The sequence below is a fragment of the Xenopus tropicalis genome, chromosome 6 (assembly GCF_000004195.4).
Source record: "Xenopus tropicalis strain Nigerian chromosome 6, UCB_Xtro_10.0, whole genome shotgun sequence".
Classification (NCBI taxonomy): Eukaryota; Metazoa; Chordata; class Amphibia; order Anura; family Pipidae; genus Xenopus; species Xenopus tropicalis.
In genome coordinates, this window is record NC_030682.2 from 146634238 (window position 1) to 146646774 (window position 12537).

Below are 12537 nucleotides of genomic sequence, written 5' to 3' on the forward strand. Positions count from 1 at the left end.
ACAAAAAGCAAACTAACTGAAAAGCCATTGTCTCTGAATATCTCTAAATCGTACTAAAAGTTAGTTTAAAGGTGAACAACCCCTTTAATATTTGTGGTACAAATTTTAACACTGCCCCCTACCTATCTAACATGTCTCTGTACAACCAGGAACCCCTTTAATCACTGAAGAGACACTATTCATGTTGGGGGGGTCCCTCACTCCATAGAAACAAGAGGGGGAGTCACACTTACTCCGAGGGCGCACTTGAAGCATTCCTTGTCGTATCTGTACACCGGAGAGAGAATTTCAAAGAATTTCAAAATACTTTCTTCTCGGTTCAAGTTGGCAAACTGCCGAAAAGTCTGTTGAATCAACTTTCTTAGGGTTTTTGCCTAAACAGGAAGAAAAAGAACACAGTTCTGTAAAAATAGTTTTTGGAGGGTACTGGGGAATCCACAGTAATACTACATATCCCTGCAGCAAGCCTCCAGCAATAACACAACAGGATTTGAAAATTTGCAGAAGGTTTACTTTACCTTCACCGAATCCAGTAAACTCTTTGGAAAAAACCTCTTCAGGCCCACGTCTTTCCTGGAAAACAGAATATAACAAGTGGCAATGACTCAATTGTATTGTTAGCAGACAAATATGTACCTAGTAAATATGTACTGTATATGTATATGTATCCACAATTAATATTAAGGTGAAGGAGAGGGAGGTGATGGTCAATACAAAACTAAAGTATGAAAAAAGCCTGACGTCTAAACTTCCTTTTGTATACATGTGTGTTATATACACCAGAAGGAAGTACGGGTATAGGATCCATAGACTGTGTTATTAGCAAATAATTCAAAATTTTAAAAATGATTTTCTTTTTCTATGTAATAATAAAATAGTACCTGTACTTGATCCCAACTAAGATATAATTACCCCTTATTGGGGGCAGAACAGCCCTATTGGGTTTATTTCATGGTTAAATGATTCCCTTTTCTCTGTAATAATAAAACAGTACCTGTACTTGATCCCAACTAAGCTATAATTACCCCTTATTGGGGGCAGAACAGTCCTATTGGGTTTATTTCATGGTTAAATGATTCCTGTTTCTCTGTAATAATAAAACAGTACCTGTACTTGAGCCTAACAAAGATAAAAATTACCCCTTATTGGGGGCAGAACAGCCCTATTGGGTTTATTTAATGGTTAAATGATTCCCTTTTCTCTGTAATAATAAAACAGTACCTGTACTTGATCCCAACTAAGATATAATTACCCCTTATTGGGGCAGAACAGCCCTATTGGGTTTATTTCATGGTTAAATGATTCCCTTTTCTCTGTAATAATAAAACAGTACCTGTACTTGATCCCAACTAAGATATAATTACCCCTTATTGGGGCAGAACAGCCCTATTGGGTTTATTTCATGGTTAAATGATTCCCTTTTCTCTGTAATAATAAAACAGTACCTGTACTTGATCCCAACTAAGATATAATTACCCCTTATTGGGGGCAGAACAGCCCTATTGGGTTTATTTAATGGTTAAATGATTCCTTTTTCTCTGTAATAATAAAACAGTACCTGTACTTGATCCCAACTAAGATATAATTACCCCTTATTGGGGGCAGAACAGCCCTATTGGGTTTATTTCATGGTTAAATGATTCCCTTTTCTCTGTAATAATAAAACAGTACCTGTACTTGATCCCAACTAAGATATAATTACCCCTTATTGGGGGCAGAACAGCCCTATTGGGTTTATTTAATGGTTAAATGATTCCTTTTTCTCTGTAATAATAAAACAGTACCTGTACTTGATCCCAACTAAGATATAATTACCCCTTATTGGGGCAGAACAGCCCTATTGGGTTTATTTCATGGTTAAATGATTCCCTTTTCTCTGTAATAATAAAACAGTACCTGTACTTGATCCCAACTAAGATATAATTACCCCTTATTGGGGTACTGCCAGCGGAAAGGCATTTTGGGGAGATCATTCAACTGCAGTAGCTGATATTTAACTATAGCAGCCTAATCTCGCGCTTATATGGGAATCAAGAAAGTAGATTTGTTCATGGGCAATAACCCTTGGCAACCAATTATGTTTTTGCTTTCACTGTTTAACCTGCAACTTAGCTGAACGCCAGTCACTGATTGGTTGCTATCCATGTGCAGATTGGCAGAGTATTTATGAATAAGGCACAGCACTGTGAAAATATTATATATAGGTGTATGTTACATATATATATACTGTATATATATATATATATATATATATACACACACACACATTATTAGTCAATGAAAGCATCAGATCTCCATAGCCAAACACACATTAAGCAATTACAGCAGATGTAATAGGGCCTGGTTGCTGAAATAATTTTATTTATCACAGTTGGATCTTCATGTTAATTACAGGGAAACATTCTGATCCAAGCAGGGTGACTGAGCCAGGGCCTGCTGGTAGGCTGACTGTGTGACAAGGGGTAATTACTATGGGAAACCAGACACCAGGGGGGTACTAATGTGGGTTAACTCAACGCATCTCTGTGGCTCAGCAACAGGAGAGAAAACATTCTATATGTTACGGTCACAGTCGTATCTGATGGCTCCAAGCAATAAATCTCTACTAATCTAATGTGATCTTCCCATGAACGACTGTTGAATTAAAATAGCTTATATCACAGATATGTGTGCTTGTTTCCTAATGTGCCCTTGAGGTTGGTCATCAGAGCTCCTCATGAAGAGACAAAATTAAAGCAGATTCTACTATGGCAGAATATAAAGTAGCATAATGTGCTTCTAAGGGACAGAATTTTGTTTGCCTTCATATATTGCCCTGCTCCATATATCCCAAATCAAGTTATGTCAGTCATATTTGTACTTCTACCTGTCTGCTTGAAATATGCAACAGTGGCACAGGGTCCTCTCTGATACTCAGTGTAAGCAGCAGTCCTGCCCTGCTTTATGGCTGAGATTCTAGCTATCTATATAACAGAGCATTCTGTCACAGTGGCAGAGATCCTATCTGATCCCCCCATTGTAAGCAGCAGTCCTGCCCTGCTTTATGGCTGAGATTCTAGCTATCTGTATAACAGAGCATTCTGTCACAGTGGCACAGATCCTATCTGATCCCCATTGTAAGCAGCAGTCCTGCCCTGCTTTATGGCTGAGATTCTAGCTATCTGTATAACAGAGCATTCTGTCACAGTGGCACAGATCCTATCTGATCCCCATTGTAAGCAGCAGTCCTGCCCTGCTTTATGGCTGAGATTCTAGCTATCTGTATAACAGAGCATTCTGTCACAGTGGCACAGATCCTATCTGATCCCCCCATTGTAAGCAGCAGTCCTGCCCTGCTTTATGGCTGAGATTCTAGCTATCTGTATAACAGAGCATTCTGTCACAGTGGCACAGATCCTATCTGATCCCCCCATTGTAAGCAGCAGTCCTGCCCTGCTTTATGGCGGAGATTCTAGCTATCTGTATAACAGAGCATTCTGTTACAGTGGCACAGATCCTATCTGATCCCCCCATTGTAAGCAGCAGTCCTGCCCTGCTTTATGGCTGAGATTCTAGCTATCTGTATAACAGAGCATTCTGTCACAGTGGCACAGATCCTATCTGATTCCCCCATTGTAAGCAGCAGTCCTGCCCTGCTTTATGGCTGAGATTCTAGCTATCTGTATAACAGAGCATTATGTTATAGTAGGCTTGGATCCAATCTGATCCCCATTTATGTTTCCATCACTGCAGAATTCTGAGCCCTGGGCAAGGCAAAGGAAAAAAACCTCACATATGTATATTTATAAAAACTGTAGTAACTGAAAAAATAATTGAAAAGCAAAAAGATTGCGCCCCTTGAGCACTAACATACATTTAAAATCCTATACCGAGTGTGTTTGTGACCTGTGGCTATGAATCTCAGCCTGATATAATTAGTGAAAACAAGAGAAATACCAATGGGCTTTTAATGTGGGACATTTATCTCGATGACACTTGCATGGCATTAGTGCATGATCAGACTCACAGAGGGATTGCTTTATTGTCATTTAAGCAAACGGCAGTAATTCCAGTCAATAGGACTGGCTGTCACGGGCATCTCAGGATTCGGCAATTAAACGGCTGGCTGTGCCCAAGCAGTATAAAATGCCATAAAGAAAAACAAAAGTTGATGCAGGCTGCGTCCATCCATCGCTGAGACCTGTGAATTATTATTGCTCGGCTGCAGGCTGAATACATGCAGTACAAGGGGGCAGAGATGGGTAGAGCCCGCGTTTCTGTGGTTATTATTATCTATTGTACAGGTATAGGATACCTTTTCCGGAAACCCATTATCCAGAAAGTTCTAAATTACAGAAAGGCCATAGACTCCATTATAAGGAAATAATTCAAATTTTTTAAAATTATTTTCTTTTTCTCTGTAATAATAAAACAGTACCTGTACTTGATCCCAACTAAGATATAATTACCCCTTATTGGGGCAGAACAGCCCTATTGGGTTTATTTAATGGTTAAATGATTCCCTTTTCTCTGTAATAATAAAACAGTACCTGTACTTGATCCCAACTAAGATATAATTACCCCTTATTGGGGCAGAACAGCCCTATTGGGTTTATTTAATGGTTAAATTATTCCCTTTTCTCTGTAATAATAAAACAGTACCTGTACTTGATCCCAACTAAGATATAATTACCCCTTATTGGGGGCAGAACAGCCCTATTGGGTTTATTTCATGGTTAAATGATTCCCTTTTCTCTGTAATAATAAAACAGTACCTGTACTTGATCCCAACTAAGATATAATTACCCCTTCTTGGGGGCAGAACAGCCCTATTGGGTTTATTTCATGGTGAAATGATTCCCGTTTCTCTGTAATAATAAAACAGTACCTGTACTTGATCCCAACTAAGATATAATTACCCCTTATTGGGGGCAGAACAGCCCTATTGGGTTTAAATGATGTTTAAATGATTTTTTTAGTAGACTTAAGGTATTACGGAAAGACCCCTTATCGAGAAAGCCCCTGGTCCCGAGCATTCTGGATAAAAGGTCCTATACCTGTACTATAAATAATATGCATGTTAAATACAAGCTAAATTGTCAGCATTGGAACAGTCGGTTACTGTGGCGCTATTACAGAATATCTGTCGGCTGTCAGGGGTGCAACGCTCTGCCAGGGACCCATCCCGGGGAATTCAGCTTTTCAGCAGTTGCTAAAATACAGCGGAGCTATTTATGGGTTTATATGCCATGAGAATGTGACCTACTTTCTAATGATTTCAATCCCCCCACACAAAAATGCTGTCAGGGAACATAATGTGGGTCAGGTACACAATGTAAGTAAGTTGTGCCATGCTATGGGTACTCCGAGCTCTGGCAGGAACCGAACCCCGTGCCAGTGGTGTGAGGCAGCAATACTAACCACCGTGCCACCATGCTCTTCACAGCATCTTTAATCAGGGCAAGTAAAGGCATTATATAATAGGCATATATATAATCTCTGTAAATTGCTGTGTAAAGGCGTCATAAATTATGGCGTAGAATTCTCGAGACAGGCCGGTGCGCTCTGGGGTGATAAAGAGCAATGCATATAGGTGGCCATACACCATACGATCTGCTTGTTTGGTGAGATAGCCAAAGGAGCACATCATCTCCCAATATGCCCACCTACCGTGCCAGATATTGGGCTCATTTGATCATTTGGCCCTAGGGCCTGATATCGCTCACTGTAGGTGGGCATAATGGTAGCACATTTGTTTCTAAGCAAAGGACCCAAGGAAAGTGACTCAGAGATACTACCGCTATACTGGGTTAGCACAGTATGATAAAGTCTGCTTGAGCCAATCATAAATGTGCAGCATGGATTTAACATAGGAATAAAAATACCACTGAAATGTACATCAGAGGGGAAATAAGTGACCAAATCTAGTGATACTTACTCTAAAACTTCATAGTTGGATTTCTTTTCAAGGGCATTGCCCCTCATCTCCCCGTAGGATCTCCTGCAGTGGCAGAAACACAGTGTTATGGTTATGGCACAGTTTCTTACAGGGTGGATTGTGCTTAGTACAGGGGAATCCCTATGTGCCATAGTTTTATGGTATCTCTCTGTACAGGCTATGAGCAAACTTAGGGGGCTGTTCCTGCTGAATTGTGCTTAGTACAGGGGAATCCCTATACTGCCATAGTGTTATGGCATCTCTCTGTACAGGCTATGGAAAGCGCCATTACCAGCCCATTTGGCAGACCAAGGAACCCTGTAGCTAGCCATCCCTTTCAGTGACTGTGGCATCTTTGGAAATTATAAAACTGAAGCTGAGTATTTATGAATTCCATAGAAGCTTGGGCTAATAAAGCAGAAGAAAAATTACATTTGTTTGTTTATATTTCCACTAACAGAAAGAACAAAATAAAAAATACAGTGGTCATTTCCATAAAGGAAATAGTGAAGGTTAAAAAAATTCAAGGAAGCCAAAATTCATCTTTATGTATCTTACCTAATTTCCAGACAGCCCAATTTCAAGGCAATCTCTTGGTCCACTTGGTCGGCTATTTCTGACATATAATCATTTTTTACCTGTAAAATAAGACATTACATATCATCAGAAAGAAGTAATGGGACAAGTCATGTCCACTTTCAACAGAACTTTAAAATCAATCCAACAGATATCTGGCCAATCCCAGGCAAGATATCATCCCATCACACCTTCAGTTTGGCCCTACACCAAGCTGCCAGATGCCCATGTCGGCCAGTGTATGGGCAGCTCTAGCTTGTTGGTTTTTTTTTTTTAATCTCCTTCACCCATTAAATTTTTAGAAGTGAACTAATACAAATTAAGTCATATATTAACAGATTTGGTTATAAATAGGAAACACCAATAAGCTGCTTTATGCGCAGCACAGCTCTACCGTATATATATTGTATATATAGGCAGCACCTAGAGCAGCATTACTGTGTATCCCAATCAGCCAGTATAGGGTTTCATCCCTCTCTGTAAGTGGGGTAACTCTACATCCCCCCCAAGCACCATTATGATTAAGTGTGGGACAAACAAGTGAAATATAGTAGTGCAAACTGATTGCCGTTACTCAGCAAGCTGCAAGCTAAGCAGGATAGGGGTAAGACCCTGCTATGGGGGGGGGGCTGCTGACAGCTCTATCTGGGCTGATGGTTTCTAAGAAAGTAACTGAAAACCAAGATGGCTGAGCTGGGGGAGCTGACACAGCCGTGACTAACGTGTAACAAAACGACTGCAAAATGCCAGGGGACACGATTATATTTCAGAGCCACGTCTCGTGGAACAACCAGAACAGATGGCAGGGCTCCCAGTCTCCCTCACCTACTGCCCATCTCTGCTCCACATTACTGGCTTGGCCTCAATATCAGGTAATAAGGGAAGGCAAAATTACCTTCTTGAGTTTCCATTGAAACAGAGCCTCTGGTGGCTATATTGGAATATTTACGTTCCATTCAATACTGGCCCTATATAGTAGGGATTTGCTGCCTCCCCAAACATTATCTGTATGGCACCAAAGAAGTAATTCCTACTCACAGACAGTGGGGAACAACATGCTGCCAAGTTAGCCGAGGATGATTATGGCCCCATAATTCCACTCCAAGCAAAATATCTGCTTTCTACATGGTGAGAATAAATAAAGTAGCAGTGACCCTAGGCAGCAGCGGTACGGGCTGCCCTATACAAACCCACAATAAAGGGTTAATATCCAGCGAAAGCACAAAAAAAAAAAAAAAAAAAAAAAGATTTCCCCGAGTTGAACATACACGGATTTATCCCTATGTTTATGAGCGAAGCATCTGTTGTGCTAAAAACCATATTGTGGGTCTGTGGGAGTGAGCGGAGAGAGGAGATACGCCGCAACCCGACATTTTAGCTTCCCAGCTGGCGGATTTTATAGCCATATGCCCCACGCCTCACCCTTCTGCCACTTGTGCCAACATGAACAGAAAGGAAAAAGTAAATAAATGCTGCAAAGCCAAGAAACATATATATATATATATTTACACATACACTTTCTTTAGGAGAAAGGCTCTCTGAGAGGTCCTAATGATAAAGGTGCTAATGATAAAGGTGCTAATGATAAAGGTGCTAATGATAAAGGTGCTAATGATAAAGGTGCTAATGATAAAGGTGCTAATGATAAAGGTCGAAATGAGGACCTAAACATTGGGATTTTGTACGATGTGCTCACAATAAAAATATGGAATTTTCATTATGGTGTGCCAGTCTGAAAATATATATTTTATATACAATTTATATGACTGAGCACCCTGCTACGTGGAATTTATTAGCATAGGGAGCCAATTAACCTGCCTGTATGTATCTGGGGTGTGGGGGGGAACCCATGCAGAGAGGGGGAGAACATACAAATTTCATGTACAGTAGCATAGGACCCCCTGCAATGCTAACCGCTGCAGTCACGTTTTATATTTCTCACCCTCATATTTAAAGGGGAAGTTTCACCTACGAGGTAACTTTTAGTATGATGTTGAAAGCGCTATTCTGAAACAGCTTGCAATTCAATTTCAGCAGTTATCTGTTGCTAGGGTCTAATTTACCTTATTAACCAGGGAGTGGTTTGAGAGAGTGATTGATATATGAAAAGTAGAAGGTCTGAATAGAAAGATAAGTAATAAAAAGTAACAATTCAAAATAAAATTGTAGCCTCACAGAGCAATAGTTTTTTTGCTGCCGGGGTCAGTGACCCCCATTTGAAAGTTGGAAAGAAACAGAAGAAAGACAAAACATTCTAATAAATAAATAAATAAATAAAAGAAATCAAGACCAATTGAAAAGTTGCTTACAATTGGTATTTCGATAACTTTAAAAGTTAACTTAAAGGTGGACTACCCCTTTAAATCAATCATCAGCAGACAGCAGTGCAGTAAAAGTAGCCTAATAAAGGGTAACTAACCCTGTGGTGTGACCTGTGAGACACTTGCTCTGAGTACAGAAATCAAACCAGTGAGTGGATTCGGACCCCTTTTCCTTCACCAAACACACAAAGAGACCGACAGTGATCCGATTGCAAGCTGCAGGGAACAAGCCCAATTGGACGCAGTCAATATGAAGGCGGCGCAGGGACCCAGACATGATGGAAATGTAAACACATTAGGGCACGGCTAAGAGGGAACCATGATGGCCGTCCATTCATTTACACCAATTACACACCAGCTGCCCGCTGCCTCCTCTTCCCTTTCTGCTGTCAGCCCCCCCCGTTATCTAACAGACTTTCAGCAGGGGGTACTAGGGCAGAACTGCCCCCTCTCAGCTAAAGGAAGCCTCTAATAGCCTTGGAATGGGCATTTTCTCAGATCAATATTTAATTCTGCAATTGGAAATACTTCCTGCCTCGTCAGTTCCACAGTGATGCACTCGCTCCCTCCTCTCCATTCACTGCGCATAGAGCGACAATCCCGCCAATCACTCAGCGGCCCCAGCGCACTGCCAATGGGAAAGCGCCCATATCCCAAGGGATGAATGGGGTTCATAAGTAATTTCATAGAAGATTTGAAGTATGGAAATCCAAATTACAGAAAGATCCCTTATCTAGAAAACCCCAGGTCCCAAGCATTCTGTATAACAGGTCCTATACCTGTAAGTGACACTCAGAGTTCCCTGTATAACCCAACCTGCAGCCTTGTGCCTTTATATGGGCACAGAACCCCTCAGTGACTGCTAATATCCTTATCATTTACAGTAGGGGGTACATTATCCCTTATAATACATGAGTGATACTCAGAGTTCCCTGTATAACTCAGCCTGCAGCCTTGTGCCTTTATATGGGGGGCACAGAACCCCTCAGTGACTGCTAATATCCTTATCATTTACAGTAGGGGGTACATTATCCCTTATAATACATGAGTGATACTCAGAGTTCCCTGTATAACTCAGCCTGCAGCCTTGTGCCTTTATATGGGGGGCACAGAACCCCTCAGTGACTGCCAATATCCTTATCATTTACAGTAGGGGGTACATTATCCCTTATAATACATGAGTGATACTCAGAGTTCCCTGTATAACTCAGCCTGCAGCCTTGTGCCTTTATATGGGGGGCACAGAACCCCTCAGTGACTGCTAATATCCTTATCATTTACAGTAGGGGGTACAGTATCCCTTATAATACATGAGTGATACTCAGAGTTCCCTGTATAACTCAGCCTGCAGCCTTGTGCCTTTATATGGGCACAGAACCCCTCAGTGACTGCTAATATCCTTATCATTTACAGTAGGGGGCATAATACTGTATATATATATCTTCCTGTGTAAAGATACAGGATAAGTGCAGCAAGTAGCAATCAGTGCAGTGTAGGCAGCAGCATTATGGACGCAGAGCGGCAGGCAGGCCCAACAGCTGCAGGGAGAAATTGCTTGCCATCTGCCTTCATCTGTTGCCACATTCACACCCTCCCCGCACAAAGTCAAAGCTTTGCATTCTCTGGAGTTAATCTTTGCCATGACCCAGGTTAAGGTGCCCCTCTCATGTGTTAATTAGGGGGAATTGCCAGTGTAAAGGAGAAGTTCTGCAATAAACTCTCCATTCCGTGGGCAGTGGGGGCAGCAGTAGAAGGGGGGCTCCAGATGTCACAGCATTGGGCTGCGCCTTCCCTTCAGTCTCAGATCCACATGGAGCTAATATTTATACTCAAGGAGCAAAGGAGATATCCCACAATGCACACAAACATATTTACATACACAATTTTCTCTAAAATGATTAGATTAGAAGTGACTCAGGCACCGTCGCTAAGTCGGACTCAGTGGGACAAACCCCCCTATTCTGTTCCACTTACAGGTCACACAGAAGGTGATTCTGCTCACCGTTTAGCTATTGGGCAGTTCCCAGATGCTACACAATGTGGCCCCAAGCTGATGCCAAGCTCTGCTTCCAAAGAAGAATACTAGCTATTTACTCTAGAAATAACAGAGACCTTTAAAGGTCAAGTAAACATAAAAGAAAATACGGTTTGAAATGGAATAAAGAGCATGCTTTCTATTTAGTAGCAAACAAATGAAGGGAAGAAAAAAAATGCTGTCCTACCTTTGCTAGCTTTACTATATCTTCCTGGACAGTTTCTGCTGAATTGTGCTTAGTACAGGGGAATCCTTATGCTGCCATAGTTTCATGGTATCTCTCTGTACAGGCTATGAGCAAACTTAGGGGGCTGTTCCTGCTGAATTCTGCTTAGTACAGGGGAATCCCTATCTGCCATAGTTTTATGGGATCTCTCTGTACAGGCTATGAGCAAACTTAGGGGGCTGTTCCTGCTGAATTGTGCTTAGTACAGGGGAATCCCTATGTGCCATAGTTTTATGGGATCTCTCTGTACAGGCTATGAGCAAACTTAGGGGGCTGTTCCTGCTGAATTGTGCTTAGTACAGGGGAATCCCTATGTGCCATAGTTTTATGGGATCTCTCTGTACAGGCTATGAGCAAACTTAGGGGGCTGTTCCTGCTGAATTGTGCTTAGTACAGGGGAATCCCTATGTGCCATAGTTTTATGGTATCTCTCTGTACAGGCTATGAGCAAACTTAGGGGGCTGTTCCTGCTGAATTGTGCTTAGTACAGGGGAATCCCTATGTGCCATAGTTTTATGGGATCTCTCTGTACAAGCTATGAGCAAACTTAGGGGGCTGTTCCTGCTGAATTGTGCTTAGTACAGGGGAATCCCTATGTGCCATAGTTTTATGGTATCTCTCTGTACAGGCTATGAGCAAACTTAGGGGGCTGTTCCTGCTGAATTGTGCTTAGTACAGGGGAATACCAGGCATAGTTCATGGTACCTATTGTTTGCTTGGTGATTTCGAGATTTCTCATTATGTTGCTTACTGATACAAAGAGAGAGATATGAGATGGGGATAATAAATTCATACAAGATGTTGCTCGTGGCGATTAGGAACCAGCGCTACACAGCGGGGGCCATTAGGGCAACACAAAGTAACTGCTATAAACCTAAAACCTGGGATTACAGTTCTGCTGATAGTGAATGACTGATAGAGCAGGGATATTAGCAGCAGGGGAGTGGGATTACACTGAGGATAAAGTGTACCGGGGAGCCACGGAACCGACCCGCACTCAGCCCACGTCGCACTGCTGATCTCAGCCGCAGAATGGTGTCACGCTGCCGCTAATCCCCCCAAGCGCCAGTAACGGCAACATGAAACTATTGCACAGAATTCAGAATTTCCCTTCTACGCTGGTGACAAATGTGCCAATTAGGGCAAGTTATTAAGCAGCTCTGAATGCGCAGGATTATAAATTAACTGATAGAAATGGGTCGGGGGGAAGGAGAAGCTGTGAGAACCAAGGACAGGCGGGTTATTCCCTAACCGAGAAATTCCTCTGCACACAGGCAACTTGTTTGTATGGGAAATGGTTTCACCTTCCTATGTGAAGGGCCGGTCATATCTATGTGTGAATATACACACACACACACACACACACGGGTTTACTGTTAAGTTAACTTTTAATATGTTATAGAATGCCCTATTCCTAGCAACTTTGCAATTGGTCTTCATTATCTTTCCAGCTTTCAAATGA

The 12537-nt window shown here is 41.7% G+C and overlaps 1 protein-coding gene across 13 annotated transcripts in view; it reads right to left on the bottom strand.

Annotated features, from left to right (window-relative positions):
* ptk2 (protein tyrosine kinase 2) overlaps nt 1–12537 on the bottom strand; it is a 151163-nt gene that overhangs the window by 54264 nt on the left and 84362 nt on the right. For all 13 annotated transcript variants that reach the window (XM_004915026.4, XM_031904112.1, XM_004915034.4 and 10 more), the window contains 4 exons: nt 6476–6555; nt 5918–5980; nt 519–573; nt 234–374 (listed from right to left, as the gene is read on the bottom strand). In XM_004915026.4, the coding sequence (XP_004915083.1) occupies nt 234–374; nt 519–573; nt 5918–5980; nt 6476–6555 (339 nt within the window). The remainder of the gene's footprint in view (nt 1–233; nt 375–518; nt 574–5917; nt 5981–6475; nt 6556–12537) is intronic.